At 32.8% G+C, this 12,500-nt stretch overlaps 1 protein-coding gene across 4 annotated transcripts in view; it reads left to right on the plus strand.

The window, feature by feature from the left end:
- LOC137627750 (sphingomyelin phosphodiesterase-like) overlaps window positions 1-12,500 on the plus strand; it is a 270,093-nt gene that overhangs the window by 223,858 nt on the left and 33,735 nt on the right. For all 4 annotated transcript variants that reach the window (XM_068359027.1, XM_068359028.1, XM_068359024.1 and 1 more), the window contains exons 6-13: window positions 1-94; window positions 471-583; window positions 3,379-3,551; window positions 4,538-4,738; window positions 5,430-5,600; window positions 6,294-6,486; window positions 6,788-6,972; window positions 11,243-11,407. The exon at window positions 1-94 is cut by the window's left edge and continues 195 nt beyond it. In XM_068359027.1, the coding sequence (XP_068215128.1) occupies window positions 1-94; window positions 471-583; window positions 3,379-3,551; window positions 4,538-4,738; window positions 5,430-5,600; window positions 6,294-6,486; window positions 6,788-6,972; window positions 11,243-11,369 (1,257 nt within the window). In that variant the 3' untranslated portion in view covers window positions 11,370-11,407. The remainder of the gene's footprint in view (window positions 95-470; window positions 584-3,378; window positions 3,552-4,537; window positions 4,739-5,429; window positions 5,601-6,293; window positions 6,487-6,787; window positions 6,973-11,242; window positions 11,408-12,500) is intronic.

Genomic DNA, 12,500 nt, shown 5'->3' on the forward strand with positions numbered 1-12,500 from the left:
GTCCTACATCTGACTGATCCCCATTTTGATCCAGACTACCAGGTTGGGTCTAATGCCGTGTGCGAAGCGCCTCTGTGCTGTAATACTGATAGTGGTAAGGATTCCCTTTGTATCTTTACGGTACCAGAGTTCATAGGAACCGGTGTATCAGTTTCAGTCCTTTGGTGTATTTGATTTGAAGAAAGTTTTATCTGAAGCCCTTTTCTGTATTTTTCATGCGAATTTGAGTCAGAATCATGGCAAATATCTCTCTCTCTCTCTCTCTCTCTCTCTCTCTCTCTCTCTCTCTCTCTCTCTCTCTCTCTCTCTCTCTCTCTCTCTCTCTCTCTCTAAGCTTGAATGATTCTTAACTTTGAATCTCAGTGCAAGACTTGCAAGACAGTGTATTTGGTTACCCATAAAAATACAAAAGTACAAATGGATGATTTTTTTTTTTTCCAAAATAATCTTACCAAGATCAAATTCCGTAGGTGTCCCAAAACGTCCTGCTCATGCAGCAGGTAAATGGGGAGATTACCGGCATTGTGATTCACCACGTTGGCTTCTTCAGCATATGCTTCACCATATCGTCACCAATCATCCTGTAAGTAAAAAGAAATAAATTAATTTAAATGTTGTATCTTTAAGATATATTGATAGATATTATAAAGGATATTTGCTATTGTTAATAATTATTACAAGCTAAGCTACAACACTAGTTTGAAAAGCAGGATGCTATAAGCCCAAGGGGTCCAACAGGGAAATATAGCCCAGTGAGGAAAGGAAACAAGGAAATAAGTAAACTACAAGAGGAGTAATGAACATTCAAAATAAAGTAGATTCAAGAACAGCAACAGCATTAAATTATATCTTTCATATGTAAATTGTAAAATCTCAAAAAAAAAAAAAAAAAAAAAAAAAAAAAAAAAAAAAAAAAAAAAACATGAAGAGAAACAAGATAGAATAGCATGCCCAAATATACTCTCGAGTGAAAGAGCTCTAACCCAAGACAGTGGAAGACCATGGTACAGAGGCTATGGCACTACCCAAGACTAGAGAACATTGGTTTGATTTTGGAGTATCCTTCTAGAAGAGCTGCTCATCGTAGCTAAAGAGTCTCTTCTACCCTTACCAAGAGGAAAGTAACACTGAACAATGATATTGCAGTAGTTAACCCTCTGACCGAAGAAGAATTGTTTGGTAATGTAAGCGTTGTCATGCAGTAGGTTGGCCAGGGTACCAGCCACCCGTTGAGATACTACCGCTAGAGAGTTATGGGGTCTTTTGACTGGCCAGACAGTACTACATTGGATCCTTCTCTCTGGTTACGGTTCATTTTTCATTTGCTTACGCGTGCGCACACTGAATAGTCTTGCCTATTCTTTACATATTCTCCTCTGTCCTTATACACCTGACAACACTAAGATTAACAAACAATTCTTCTTTACCCAAAGGGCTAACTACTGCACTGTAATTATTCAGTGGCTACTTTTCTCTTGGTAAAGGTAGAAGATACTCTTTACCTATAGTAAGCAGCTCTTCTAGGAGAAGGACACTACAAAATCAAACCATTGTTGTCTAGTCTTGGGTAGTGCCATAGCCTCTGTCTTCCACTGTCTTGGGTTAAACTTCTCTTGCTTGAGGGTACACTTGGGCACACTGTCTGGTCAGTCAAACGATCCAATAACTAATGAAATGAAGCCTGTATGTACTGTAATGCCATATTAGATGTGTACATATTATTTTTTCTTCCTATCAAAGAGTTCATCTTGTAGCTTGCCACAAATTTTTGAAGTTCATCAAACATACCCAGCTAGTACATTTGCGTTCAATTTTCTGGTTATGATAGTTGTGCTTTTCTAAACTTCACAACATTGTCAAGTCAAGACAGAAATTAAAAGCAAAATTCAGGCTTCTAATTATATTGCTGTTGCAAGTGGAGAGAAAATTGTAAGATTACTATAATAGAAATATGGCTATTTCCAAACCATCATATTTGTTTTTTGCCAAATAAGTAAAATAAAGATTAAAACAGTCACGAAACTGATTTAGGGAAGTGTTAATAGATGTAAGAATGAAAAACATAAACATTTCTGATATGTAAAATGCTCAGAAGACCACCACTGGATCAATATTTATCTCACTGGTGCTTTTCTTTTTGCATTAAGTTATTTATGTTGCTAGTAAAAATTATCAGTAATTCTCAACCTGGTAAAAAGTTTATTAAAGAATTAAAAACACCATAGTAATTCAAATTCTTAAAAAAGACACTTCCCATTGTTTGTGGAAAAAATATTAGTTTTTTTTCTTTTTAAAAGGAGCTTTTGTGTTTTGCTTATTTACATGTAATGTTTCTTTTATCAATTAACTAGTGTATCCTAAATTAGTAACACTTTACTTTTTAAATTACTTCCTGTCATTAAAAATCTGCGGTAGTTTCAGAGCAAGTCGTCAAAGTCAAAGCCTAATGACTGGGTTAAATGACATTGTAAAGATTTTATATTTTAAAGATAGGGCTTTGATAGAAACCTTTTGCCTAATCTCAAAAATACTATTTTTGACTTCATCATAATTTATTTGTTTCAATTCTTTGTCGCCTTTACCAAGGTTGAATGAACTTACAACACCAGCAGATTTCATTGAAATTTATTGTGCTATCCAATAATGGGGTGTTTGTGCAGAAAGGTGTTTAAATCTCATGCACATTACTTTATTTTTACTCTTCATTCCACTCAACCTCCAATATCAATTGCTATAGTGACCTTGAAAATTAATGTCTAGAATAATTCAGATTCAGTGTACAAACTTGCCAAAAATTTTCCTTTAGGTATTTTTATTGCCATTGTTCTGCCATTGGAGCATTTATCTCTGGAAAATACTAAGAGAAAACTATTGTATGAATTGACTGTGGTACAGTAATTGATTTAATATATTTTTATATATTATTTATATATATATATATATATATATATATATATATATATATATATATATATATATATATATATGTGTGTGTGTGTGTGTGTGTGTGTGTGTGTGTGTATGTATGTATGTATGTATGTACAGTTCATGTACAGTACTGTAAATATGAAAATGATGAATTTAGGTATACTGTATGTATGTATGTATGTACAGTTCATGTACTGTATATATGAAAATGATGAATTTAAGTATGTGTGTATGTATGTATATGTATGTATGTATGTACAGTTCATGTCCTATATATATGAAAATGATGAATTTAGGTATAACATCTTTAATAATAGTGGAGTACATTACTGTATTTGAATTTCTTTGAAGTGATGTGGAATTAACTAAATAATGTAGTGACAAATACAGATACTGTATCCTTATACCCTTTTAAAGTGTAATATTGAAAGATTTTATCTTTTGCTACAGGACATAGATTATGTGCTAAGTACAGGAGATCTTGTTCCTCACCACATCTGGAAAATCAACCAGCAGGACAATGTTGCTATAATGAAAGAAATGACAGACATGCTTTTGGAGTACTTCCCAAATATCCCTATCTATGGGTCCATTGGAAATCATGAAAGCTACCCAAGAGACAGGTAGGATAGGCTTAAATCTAAGTACATATTTTGAAAGGTTTTTGTAAAGATGTCTACTTTACCAGAGTAGTCTGTAATGATTGTAAACTGCTTTTAAGAAATAGAGAACTCATCAGTGGTTTTAGTGTTTGCAGTGTGTTCGTTTTCAGTTTTATTTGTCTTGTTTACTTCTTACTTTATTTCCTTTAAAAAAAAAAAAAAAAAAAATGGTCCTCATCCTGATAGGCCTATTGTAAATTTGTATCCACTATTTTTCTGATTGATTACTAGTCTGTGCTTGACCTCACATGTCAAACAATTGTTTTTCATCTTATAGCTTCTTAACGCTACATTTCTCAGAACCTTAATTTGTAAAAGGATCTTTCCAACCAGGCTTCCATAACTATAAGAAAATTTTAATTGCTTCTCTTAAAATGTTGCTGCTTAGTTCTTGTTTTGATAATCAATAATTTTATTCTATTTGAAGGGTAGAGATATCTAAATTAGCTACTACCAAACCAATTGTTATTGGTTGCATTAGAGAAAGCTTTTCTTCTCCGGTCTTTCTTTATCAATTGTTCCCTGTATTTAAGTTTCCTTTTTAGTAGCGAGTAGCCAATCCTTGAGACAAAACATGTAAAAATTTGATTGTGTGTGGGGATCATTTTCTTTAGATTTTTATAGATTTTAAATGTAATAACATGTTCTAACATGTGGGTGGAACATCATCGTCATCTCTTACACCTACTGTATTGACTCAAAGGGCCTCACATGTGGAACATAGATTTGGTATATTTTTTTTGTTATGGAAATTTGCTGAAACTATCTTCGAAAGCAAATTATTTTTATTTTGTCTTAAACATCATGAACAGTTGTTTTATTATTAATTCCATTTTAATTGTGTGAAACAGCTTGCTTTCAAGGTTAGAATTTTCTAAGAAGGAAATTTACATTTATGTTCTTCAAATGGAAAAATATATAAATCTTATGTATTGTTTCTTGTGCAGTTTTCCCCCACCTGAGGTTCCTGAAGTGTGGCAGAGATTTGGAGTTCAGTGGTTGTATGATTCTGTAGCTGAGCAATGGGGAAGACTGATGAGAGAACCAACACCTAACTCGGCAAGGTTTGGAGGATACTACACTGTGTTGGTGAAACCTGGCCTTCGCATCATTTCATTGAACACCAATTACTGCTACAGATTAAACTGGTAATAGAAGTCTTATCAGTTAGAAATTAATGTTGAAATGTTTATCTTGGATTTTTGTTCATTACATATACACTACTGCTGTATTTTTTCTAAGTTACAATACTTTATTACTGCTGTAATAACTTTTGTTTTTAATTAAACAATATCCTCTCCATGAAAGGTCCCCATTTAAAGTTTGCTCTACCTGGCACATTGTAAATAGTACACATGATTCCTTGTAGCTTTCCTTCAGGACCAGTTACATTATAGTCTGCTTTATAATTTTCCTTCATTTCCCTTAATCTCTTCCCACTTAGCTATCCAAATCCTTTAACCTTGTTTAAGAGACAATCCTTTGAATAAGGCTTATGAGAGTCTGAAAATGTTATCAAATTGTCTTATGAAATTAAGCTATACTAGTATTTTAAGACCTTGAGAGAAATTTCTAGTGGATGCTGATGCATTTAATTAATCGGTGGTTGTTTCAAGCTACAGTTCCTTTTTGTTCTATGGTGTTAAAGGCGAGTATATTTTACCTCTGAGATCTAGATAGACTACCTTATAGTGATAATCCTTTAATTCAAAAACTTGGATATCAGTTCCTTTGCTAAATATTTGAACTTTATCATGATACAGTATGATTCTTAATAGCCTACCATATAAATCTTTTGCAGAATGTTGTGTGATTTAATGATGTTTCATTTATTGACAGGTGGCTGCTCTATAAGTCAGTAGACCCTGGGCTGGTACTCCGATGGTTAGTCACAGAGCTTCAGAAGGCAGAGAGTCGAGGAGAGGTTGTGCATATTATTGGTCACATTGCTCCATATTACACAGATTGTTATGCTCAGTGGGCTCATCAGTTTTCAAGAATTGTGTCCAGGTAGAGAAGTATTTTGTAATAGATTTTGGTTTCACATTGTTATATTTTTCATGAAGAATTAGATCTCTTGTATTAGTAAGAGGTGTTTTTCTGAATTTTTAGCAGCAAAGAGTGATCATCCTACAATTTGATGAGACATGACACTACATTAGAAGGACTGTAGTTTAAGCTGTAGAGGCAATGCTTCATGAAATCACTTTGCTTTACACTGATATTAGAAGCTGATTTATTACTTGTTGTGTGTTCAATAATGTAAAAAATAATTTGTTCCTATGTGGATACAAACCTTCGTCATTTATTGGGTTAGTTCTGTCGCAGCTTTATTTCAACCAGATGGAAGAAATATTGTGGGTCTGGCAACCTTATATGGATGCCTTATCGGCACTTAGGTGTACTCACATTGCTCTTGGTTGTGACGACGTTTGGTATTCTGTAAATCCATTTGTTCCCACTGCAAAGAGGTGCTAGTGAATAGAACACACATTTGTGTAAGCAGTGTACCTTTCCATATGTCACCATTTTGATTTCTCATTCTTCTTTTAGCAGTAGTCTTGCCCGGCTGCAATTTAAAAAACAATCTTTTTGCTGGTGAAATTTGATTTTACTCATAAAACAGACACTAGCATGTAATTTCTGTGCATCCAGTTCCATTTAGGAATTTATATTAACATTCTAATTTTCAATAAATTTCAGATATGGCCACATAATTCGTGGACAGTTTTATGGACACTCGCATTTTGATGAGTTCCGTATTCATTATGATGTTCATGCCCCCAAAAAGCCAATTGGGGTACAGTACATAACCCCAAACAATGGACCCTTTCAAGATTTGAATCCATCTTATAGGATATTTTATATTGATGGAGACCATCCTGAGACAACAAGAGTAAGTTTATGTAATTGTTATTGTTGACAAATACTGTACTGTAATTTGGCCAAATCACTGAGATGACATTTTTGATTCATTATCTGGATACGCATTAGTAAAATAATCCTCAATTGTTGATTGTTGTTCATGTCAATATTAATTTACGAATTAAAGATAGAAAGTATTTGTTTTGATAATTCAATTCTTCAGATTTGATCTTTAAAGCTAATAGAGGAGTATACGAGTAGTGCCCTTGTTATGAGAACATAACACTGAACAATTAATGTTTTCCAGGGCTTATTTTAATATTTTATTGCAGAATGTCCTTGACCATGAGACATGGGTGATGAATTTAACTCATGCAAATAAATTTGATGCTCCCCACTGGTATCAGCTTTACACTGCTCGGCGTGATCTCCAATTACCTACACTTGAGCCCAAGAATTGGGATGAATTAGTACAAAGAATGGCAAAGAATCCTAATCTCTTTGCCAAATATTACAGGTAACTTTGCAATTGCATTTTAGCATCTGTTATTATCTTCTATGATGGAAAATTTATTACAACCAGTATAATGTAGCATAATGTTAATAACCATTACTTTTTTATGCTCTGAAGTAATCTATTTCAATGTCACCTTAACTATAAAGTAGACTCACTTGCTATTTTATGACAATTAATATACTATGAGGTATTGAAAATAGCGACACAGTGATTCATATATATTGAGAAAAGTGTATACAGGTATACTGTTGTACTATCTGCCGTGCTAGAACTGATAATCTCAATATCTTAACAATTTACATATTTTAAGAATTACTTTATTCTCTTTTATGTACTGTATGAGATATTTGTTTAATCTGGCAAGGAGATATGTTAATGAATAGTTAGATGATGCAACTAGAAAGAAGCGCAAAAGGGAAGGCTCTACCAGCATTAAGTTAGAAAGTGGTTGAAAATTTATTTAGACTTATTGAGCTGCCAAATAATCTGGATAGGGTAAGGAGTGGAATTAGTTGTGCATCCTTGCTGAAGCCAGCCACCTACCTACTTGGAGATATGTACAGTAATACATTTTACCCTAGGATGAAAGTCACAACAGACTCTATAAATAGCTTCAAGTTGATGTTCCCAGGTTTCTTAACTGCCAGCCAGATATACATCTTGCCCATTGCAGTCTAAGATTTTTTCAAAATTTAGATAAATGGTTTTATGTAATGAAGTTCATAGTTGTGATGTCCTCTCCATGATTCTTGCTTATTTTCAACAACTAACCTTGTTATTTTTCTTTATGTTTTGTTCTTATAGGCAGCCATTTCACTTTTGGTACATGGTGTGTTTTAATTCTTACATCCTAATAATGATATTGTGGAATCTCAGAATCTCATGTGGGATGACTATTGATTATCTGTCATGATTAGACAGGAAACTGTAGTAGCTCTTATATCTAACAGAAGTTCTATTGGATTTTATTTCACTACAGTATGCCTCCTAAATTATTAATACAGTAGAGGTCATTCTAACCAGCACCCTTGGGACTTTGCTGTTGCCATATAATCACAAGTGACTTGTATAAGGCGATCCCTTAATAATGCTTTAGTACCTTATTCAAACCTCCTATTACTCAAGTGACCACAAACAATGCACAGACACACTAGACAGAGAATGAGAACAATATCAATTGCTAAAGACAGTTGAAGAGAAAAACAGAATGAACTGTTATAGGCCTACTGCAATCTTGCATATTATGCAACCCCCAAAATATTCACCTTGCAAAAAAAAAATGAATTTATCATGTATACAGTGTCATGTATTATGCAAGTTCCTTTTTTGAGACCAAATTATGATAAACTAACCCCTCTTCCTCCATCTTTTTAGCTTAACATCTAGTTCAGTAGGTTAAAAATCTAGCTCAGTAAGTTAAAAAAGTAAAAGAGAATGATAAAAGTGCCGTTAGTAACGAATACTTCTACTGTACTGTATAAACAACAGAACAAAAAACCTGTTTTCTTAAGAACCATTTATTCGAATAACAGCAGCAGTGTGTCTTGCATTTCAACATTCGTACAGTTGTAAACAATTATCGTAGTTGTTACAAATGACGTTAAATAGAATATGACTGATAAATTATGTTTTACCCTTTTACATTATGGACAAAAGATCGGCAACAAAATCTACTGTTAAATTTACGCAACAATGTATCGCTGAAGCTGGGAAAACAAACAATGCTCAAGCTTTTTTGTCATCAAGGAAAGCTGTCTTAAACTGGAGTTAAACAAAAAGACGAATTAGTTGATGGTGTATTCAGTTTATGAAAAGGTAAATCAAATTTCACAAAAACTGCCTAAGCAATTGGAAGAAAAGTTAGTAATTTCATAAGCTTTTTAATCCAGACCAGCAAAACTAATTACAGTACTATAAAATTACCGTACATTGGCAAAATAGATGGAACACCCTTAATCGTTGATATGCCAATAAACTTTCTGTAAGTAGAATGAGAGAGAATTATTTTTGATAAAAACTATATACCTTTACTGCATATATTAAAATAATGATACTGTAGTTCAAGTTATAATTGTTTCTTTTAACCAAGTGAAAAAAAAATACTTTAGAAGTTTGCTAAGCTTAATCAGCTGATTTGAAAACCATAGAAGTTAGTCTTGATACTCCTATAAACCTAAATAATGAAAAATATGTATATTCACTGTTTTATCCCATAAAACGATACTAATTTGTGAATATTGCATGCATTATTATTAGATCAAATTAAGTACTGTAAAGCATGTTTTATCAAAATCCTGCTTTGGAGTTAGAGTATGGTGAGCGTAATTCTGTTTCCTTTCTTCAACTGTTTTAAGCAATTATTTTCAATTTACTGTACTATTTGTCTAATGTACTGTATTGAAAATATAAAACAGTAATAATATTCTTACATAAAATAAGAACTTTTTCTCATTTTCTGATTTTAATTTCTATACTTTTTCAGACCTTAAAATTACGAGACCATACAATTAGAATTTTTTTTTTTTTTTTTTAAATAATTTTCTGAGTTTGTGATTTTTTTATATATATTTTTCAAATAAAACTACACCACACCACTAATTATTCATCAGAATCGGATGAATGGAAGGGGAGGGGACTGTTGTTACCCTAAACAACTGATGCAATCCCAGATGTCATATGTTCAGTTGTTTTGCTTGTGCTCTCAAACAGTAGTTGTAGATCAGTTTGTTTGAAGGATCCTGCTTTCTTCAAAAGGAAATTATTCGGCATCATATGAATTTATATCAATTCGGAAGCGTTATACTTACTATTTTAAACCAGAAACACCAACTCGATAATGAAACATAAATAACAGTATTATCGATAGAGATGCACGCCTGCGAATTTCAAACCGACAATTACCAACAAGTTGTAAATATTTAATGACTAAATAAAGGTTGACCGGTGGGTGCCAGTTAATCGAGTTTGCTGATGTATTAAGTACTGATTAAAAGGCTTTTACTGTACATCTGTTTGTTTAGTATCCAGAAGTTGTTTGTATATTCTACTGTCAGTGTGGACACTTCCTTCTTAAATTGATTGATACAAGATTTGATATTGATAATGAAATGTCCTGCATGTCTATATCATATGTAAATATTCAGGGTTTTCACATGATGGTCTCATAACTGTACTCCATCTTATACTTCTTTGAGGCCTGACTTTAATAAATTACATTGTGTGCATTAAATAGTTTTGTCCACCATTCACATCAAACATGACTATCTTTTTGTAATCAATTCAAATGCTAATATTATTTTTTTTTTCTTAGTTTATTGCTTTATTTATTAGATTCTTGTTATCTATTATTATTCATTTTACCCTTCTGGTGGTGAACATATACAATAGTGCCCTACCACTTTTCTCTATGTAAGGTTCTCAGTTGTCCATAATAACTCTTGGAAAATCTCAGTCAAGTTTATACATGTGGTTTCATCTGTTTTTCTAATTTTTTTACTTATATGATGTTACCAGTTTCATGCACTTGATATCTCTTGCCTTCATATCTAAAGAGGTTTGAAAAATGGATTTCTTATGTATTTCAATATTTTAGAAATATCCTTTCAGATTGTTTCTTCTAAATTTGATTATTCAATTATCTTTCTTGTACAGCTTATTTGTTTCCTTTTTTACTCTCAAACTTTCCATACCACCAAAATTTTTACCTTGCTTTGTTAAGCAAAAGTTTAAAAGTTTCCATCAGAACAGATACTACATCAAATTGTAAGCCAGGCAAGCCCAACCCCCGGTCATGGTTCCCAACCACAACAGTAAACCCCCTCCCCCTCCCCAGTAAATTGCTTAAACTTACGGGGCCAAGGTGTGACTTGATATGCTGTCCATGCAAATGGATGGTCAGCACATTACTACTGTACTTGTTAGTGCTCCTTACTTTTTTACCATCCTTTCTGTCTTAATCCCCTTAGTAGCCTTTTCTGACTTTCCATATTTATCCATGCATGGAACTTGTATGGTTATACAACTTCTCATGTTAGAGTAAGAGGCTAATTAGAAATTCCCTGGACCTAGGAATTACTGTCTAAACTATTAAGTTAGGCATGCATATCTAAAGAAAGAATGTTAACATGTTTATATTTCCAATTCTAATGTGCTTTTATGTTGATAGAATGTATTTTACAGTGCATGTTAATTTCTTTGTTGGATTTTTCTTGGATTCGTTTAATGCATATTTAATCATTCTTTCATCTAATCATGGTAATTTTTCTTACAGATATCAAATGCAAGATAGTGATGCTGCATTAGCTAATGGTTGTGATGCAAGATGTCGTAAAAAGACACTTTGCAGTTTAGTAGAAGGAGATGCAATGATGCCACCAAAATGTAGCCGAAGAGGATGAATATACTAATTTAGATGTGCTCTTGACATAAATTAAAGGTAAGTTATGTTTCAAGGAGGAATCGCTCTTGGAAACCTTTGGTCTTATTTCCCAAAGTTTGTATGTATGTAGCCAATCCTCATGAGAAATATTTTGCTTTAATCTTGCACATAGGTAGGATTGAATCATTATATGCAGAAATTCTCCTAAAACTTTGGAATTCAAATATTGTATTTTTAAATGCAGAGTAGGATGTAGAGTTCACTATTTAATTTACCGGTATATCAGTGACAAAGGGTGGCGCACTATTTTGTTTCCATTTAAGCTGTTAATCCAAGTGTTTTGTGAGTCACGTGGGTTCTATTACAAATTATGAAAACAGAAGTTTCTTATACGAATTAAAATACAGTATATTATGTTATAATACTGTACTTATGTTAATCTGTTTAATATAATGAAAACTATATTTTGTTGGAATAGAAATTAAATACAGATATTTATATGAAGTTATTTCTAGAAATGTTAAGTGTTGCACCAAAGATCTGACTAATGGAATTTATAGGATCTCACATAGGATACCTCAAGTACTGTAGGGGGATGAAGGGATTGTGATATAAAGCCACTGGCTGCTGATGCACCTGACAAGGGTTTACTGTTTTTTTTTTTTTTTTTCTGATTCCAATGATCACGTTGTTTTGTATGATACAAAGAATTCGTGAATACTTGATGCCTTAGGGTGGGTTAACTCATAACCCTCTCGAAACACAGACCACTGTCTAGGCACAGTTGACTAACACACTAGGTAATCCACTGTACTGCACTACATTGTTTTCACATGGTTTCTATAATGGTAGTGTAGATCATACTACTTTCCAGAGGTAATTGTACATTATTAACACATCTCCAGTATGAGGTAAAATGACTCGTAGACAAAAGTTGTTGCCACACCATGATATGTCTAGGTAACAACAAAACATCTGTTCATATCTAACGACACTTGCAGATACTATAGAGTAAAAAAGTCATTAGTTGTTGATGGTTGAAATGTACCTGGGATTGAAAACAAAGGTACAAAAATGCTTTAATGAAGCACAATTATCCTTGTAAAAGTTATGATTTTTTTTTAGAATGTTTTTAATGTTGTGTGCTTAA

The sequence above is a fragment of the Palaemon carinicauda genome, chromosome 35 (genome assembly GCF_036898095.1).
Source record: "Palaemon carinicauda isolate YSFRI2023 chromosome 35, ASM3689809v2, whole genome shotgun sequence".
NCBI lineage: Eukaryota > Metazoa > Arthropoda > Malacostraca > Decapoda > Palaemonidae > Palaemon > Palaemon carinicauda.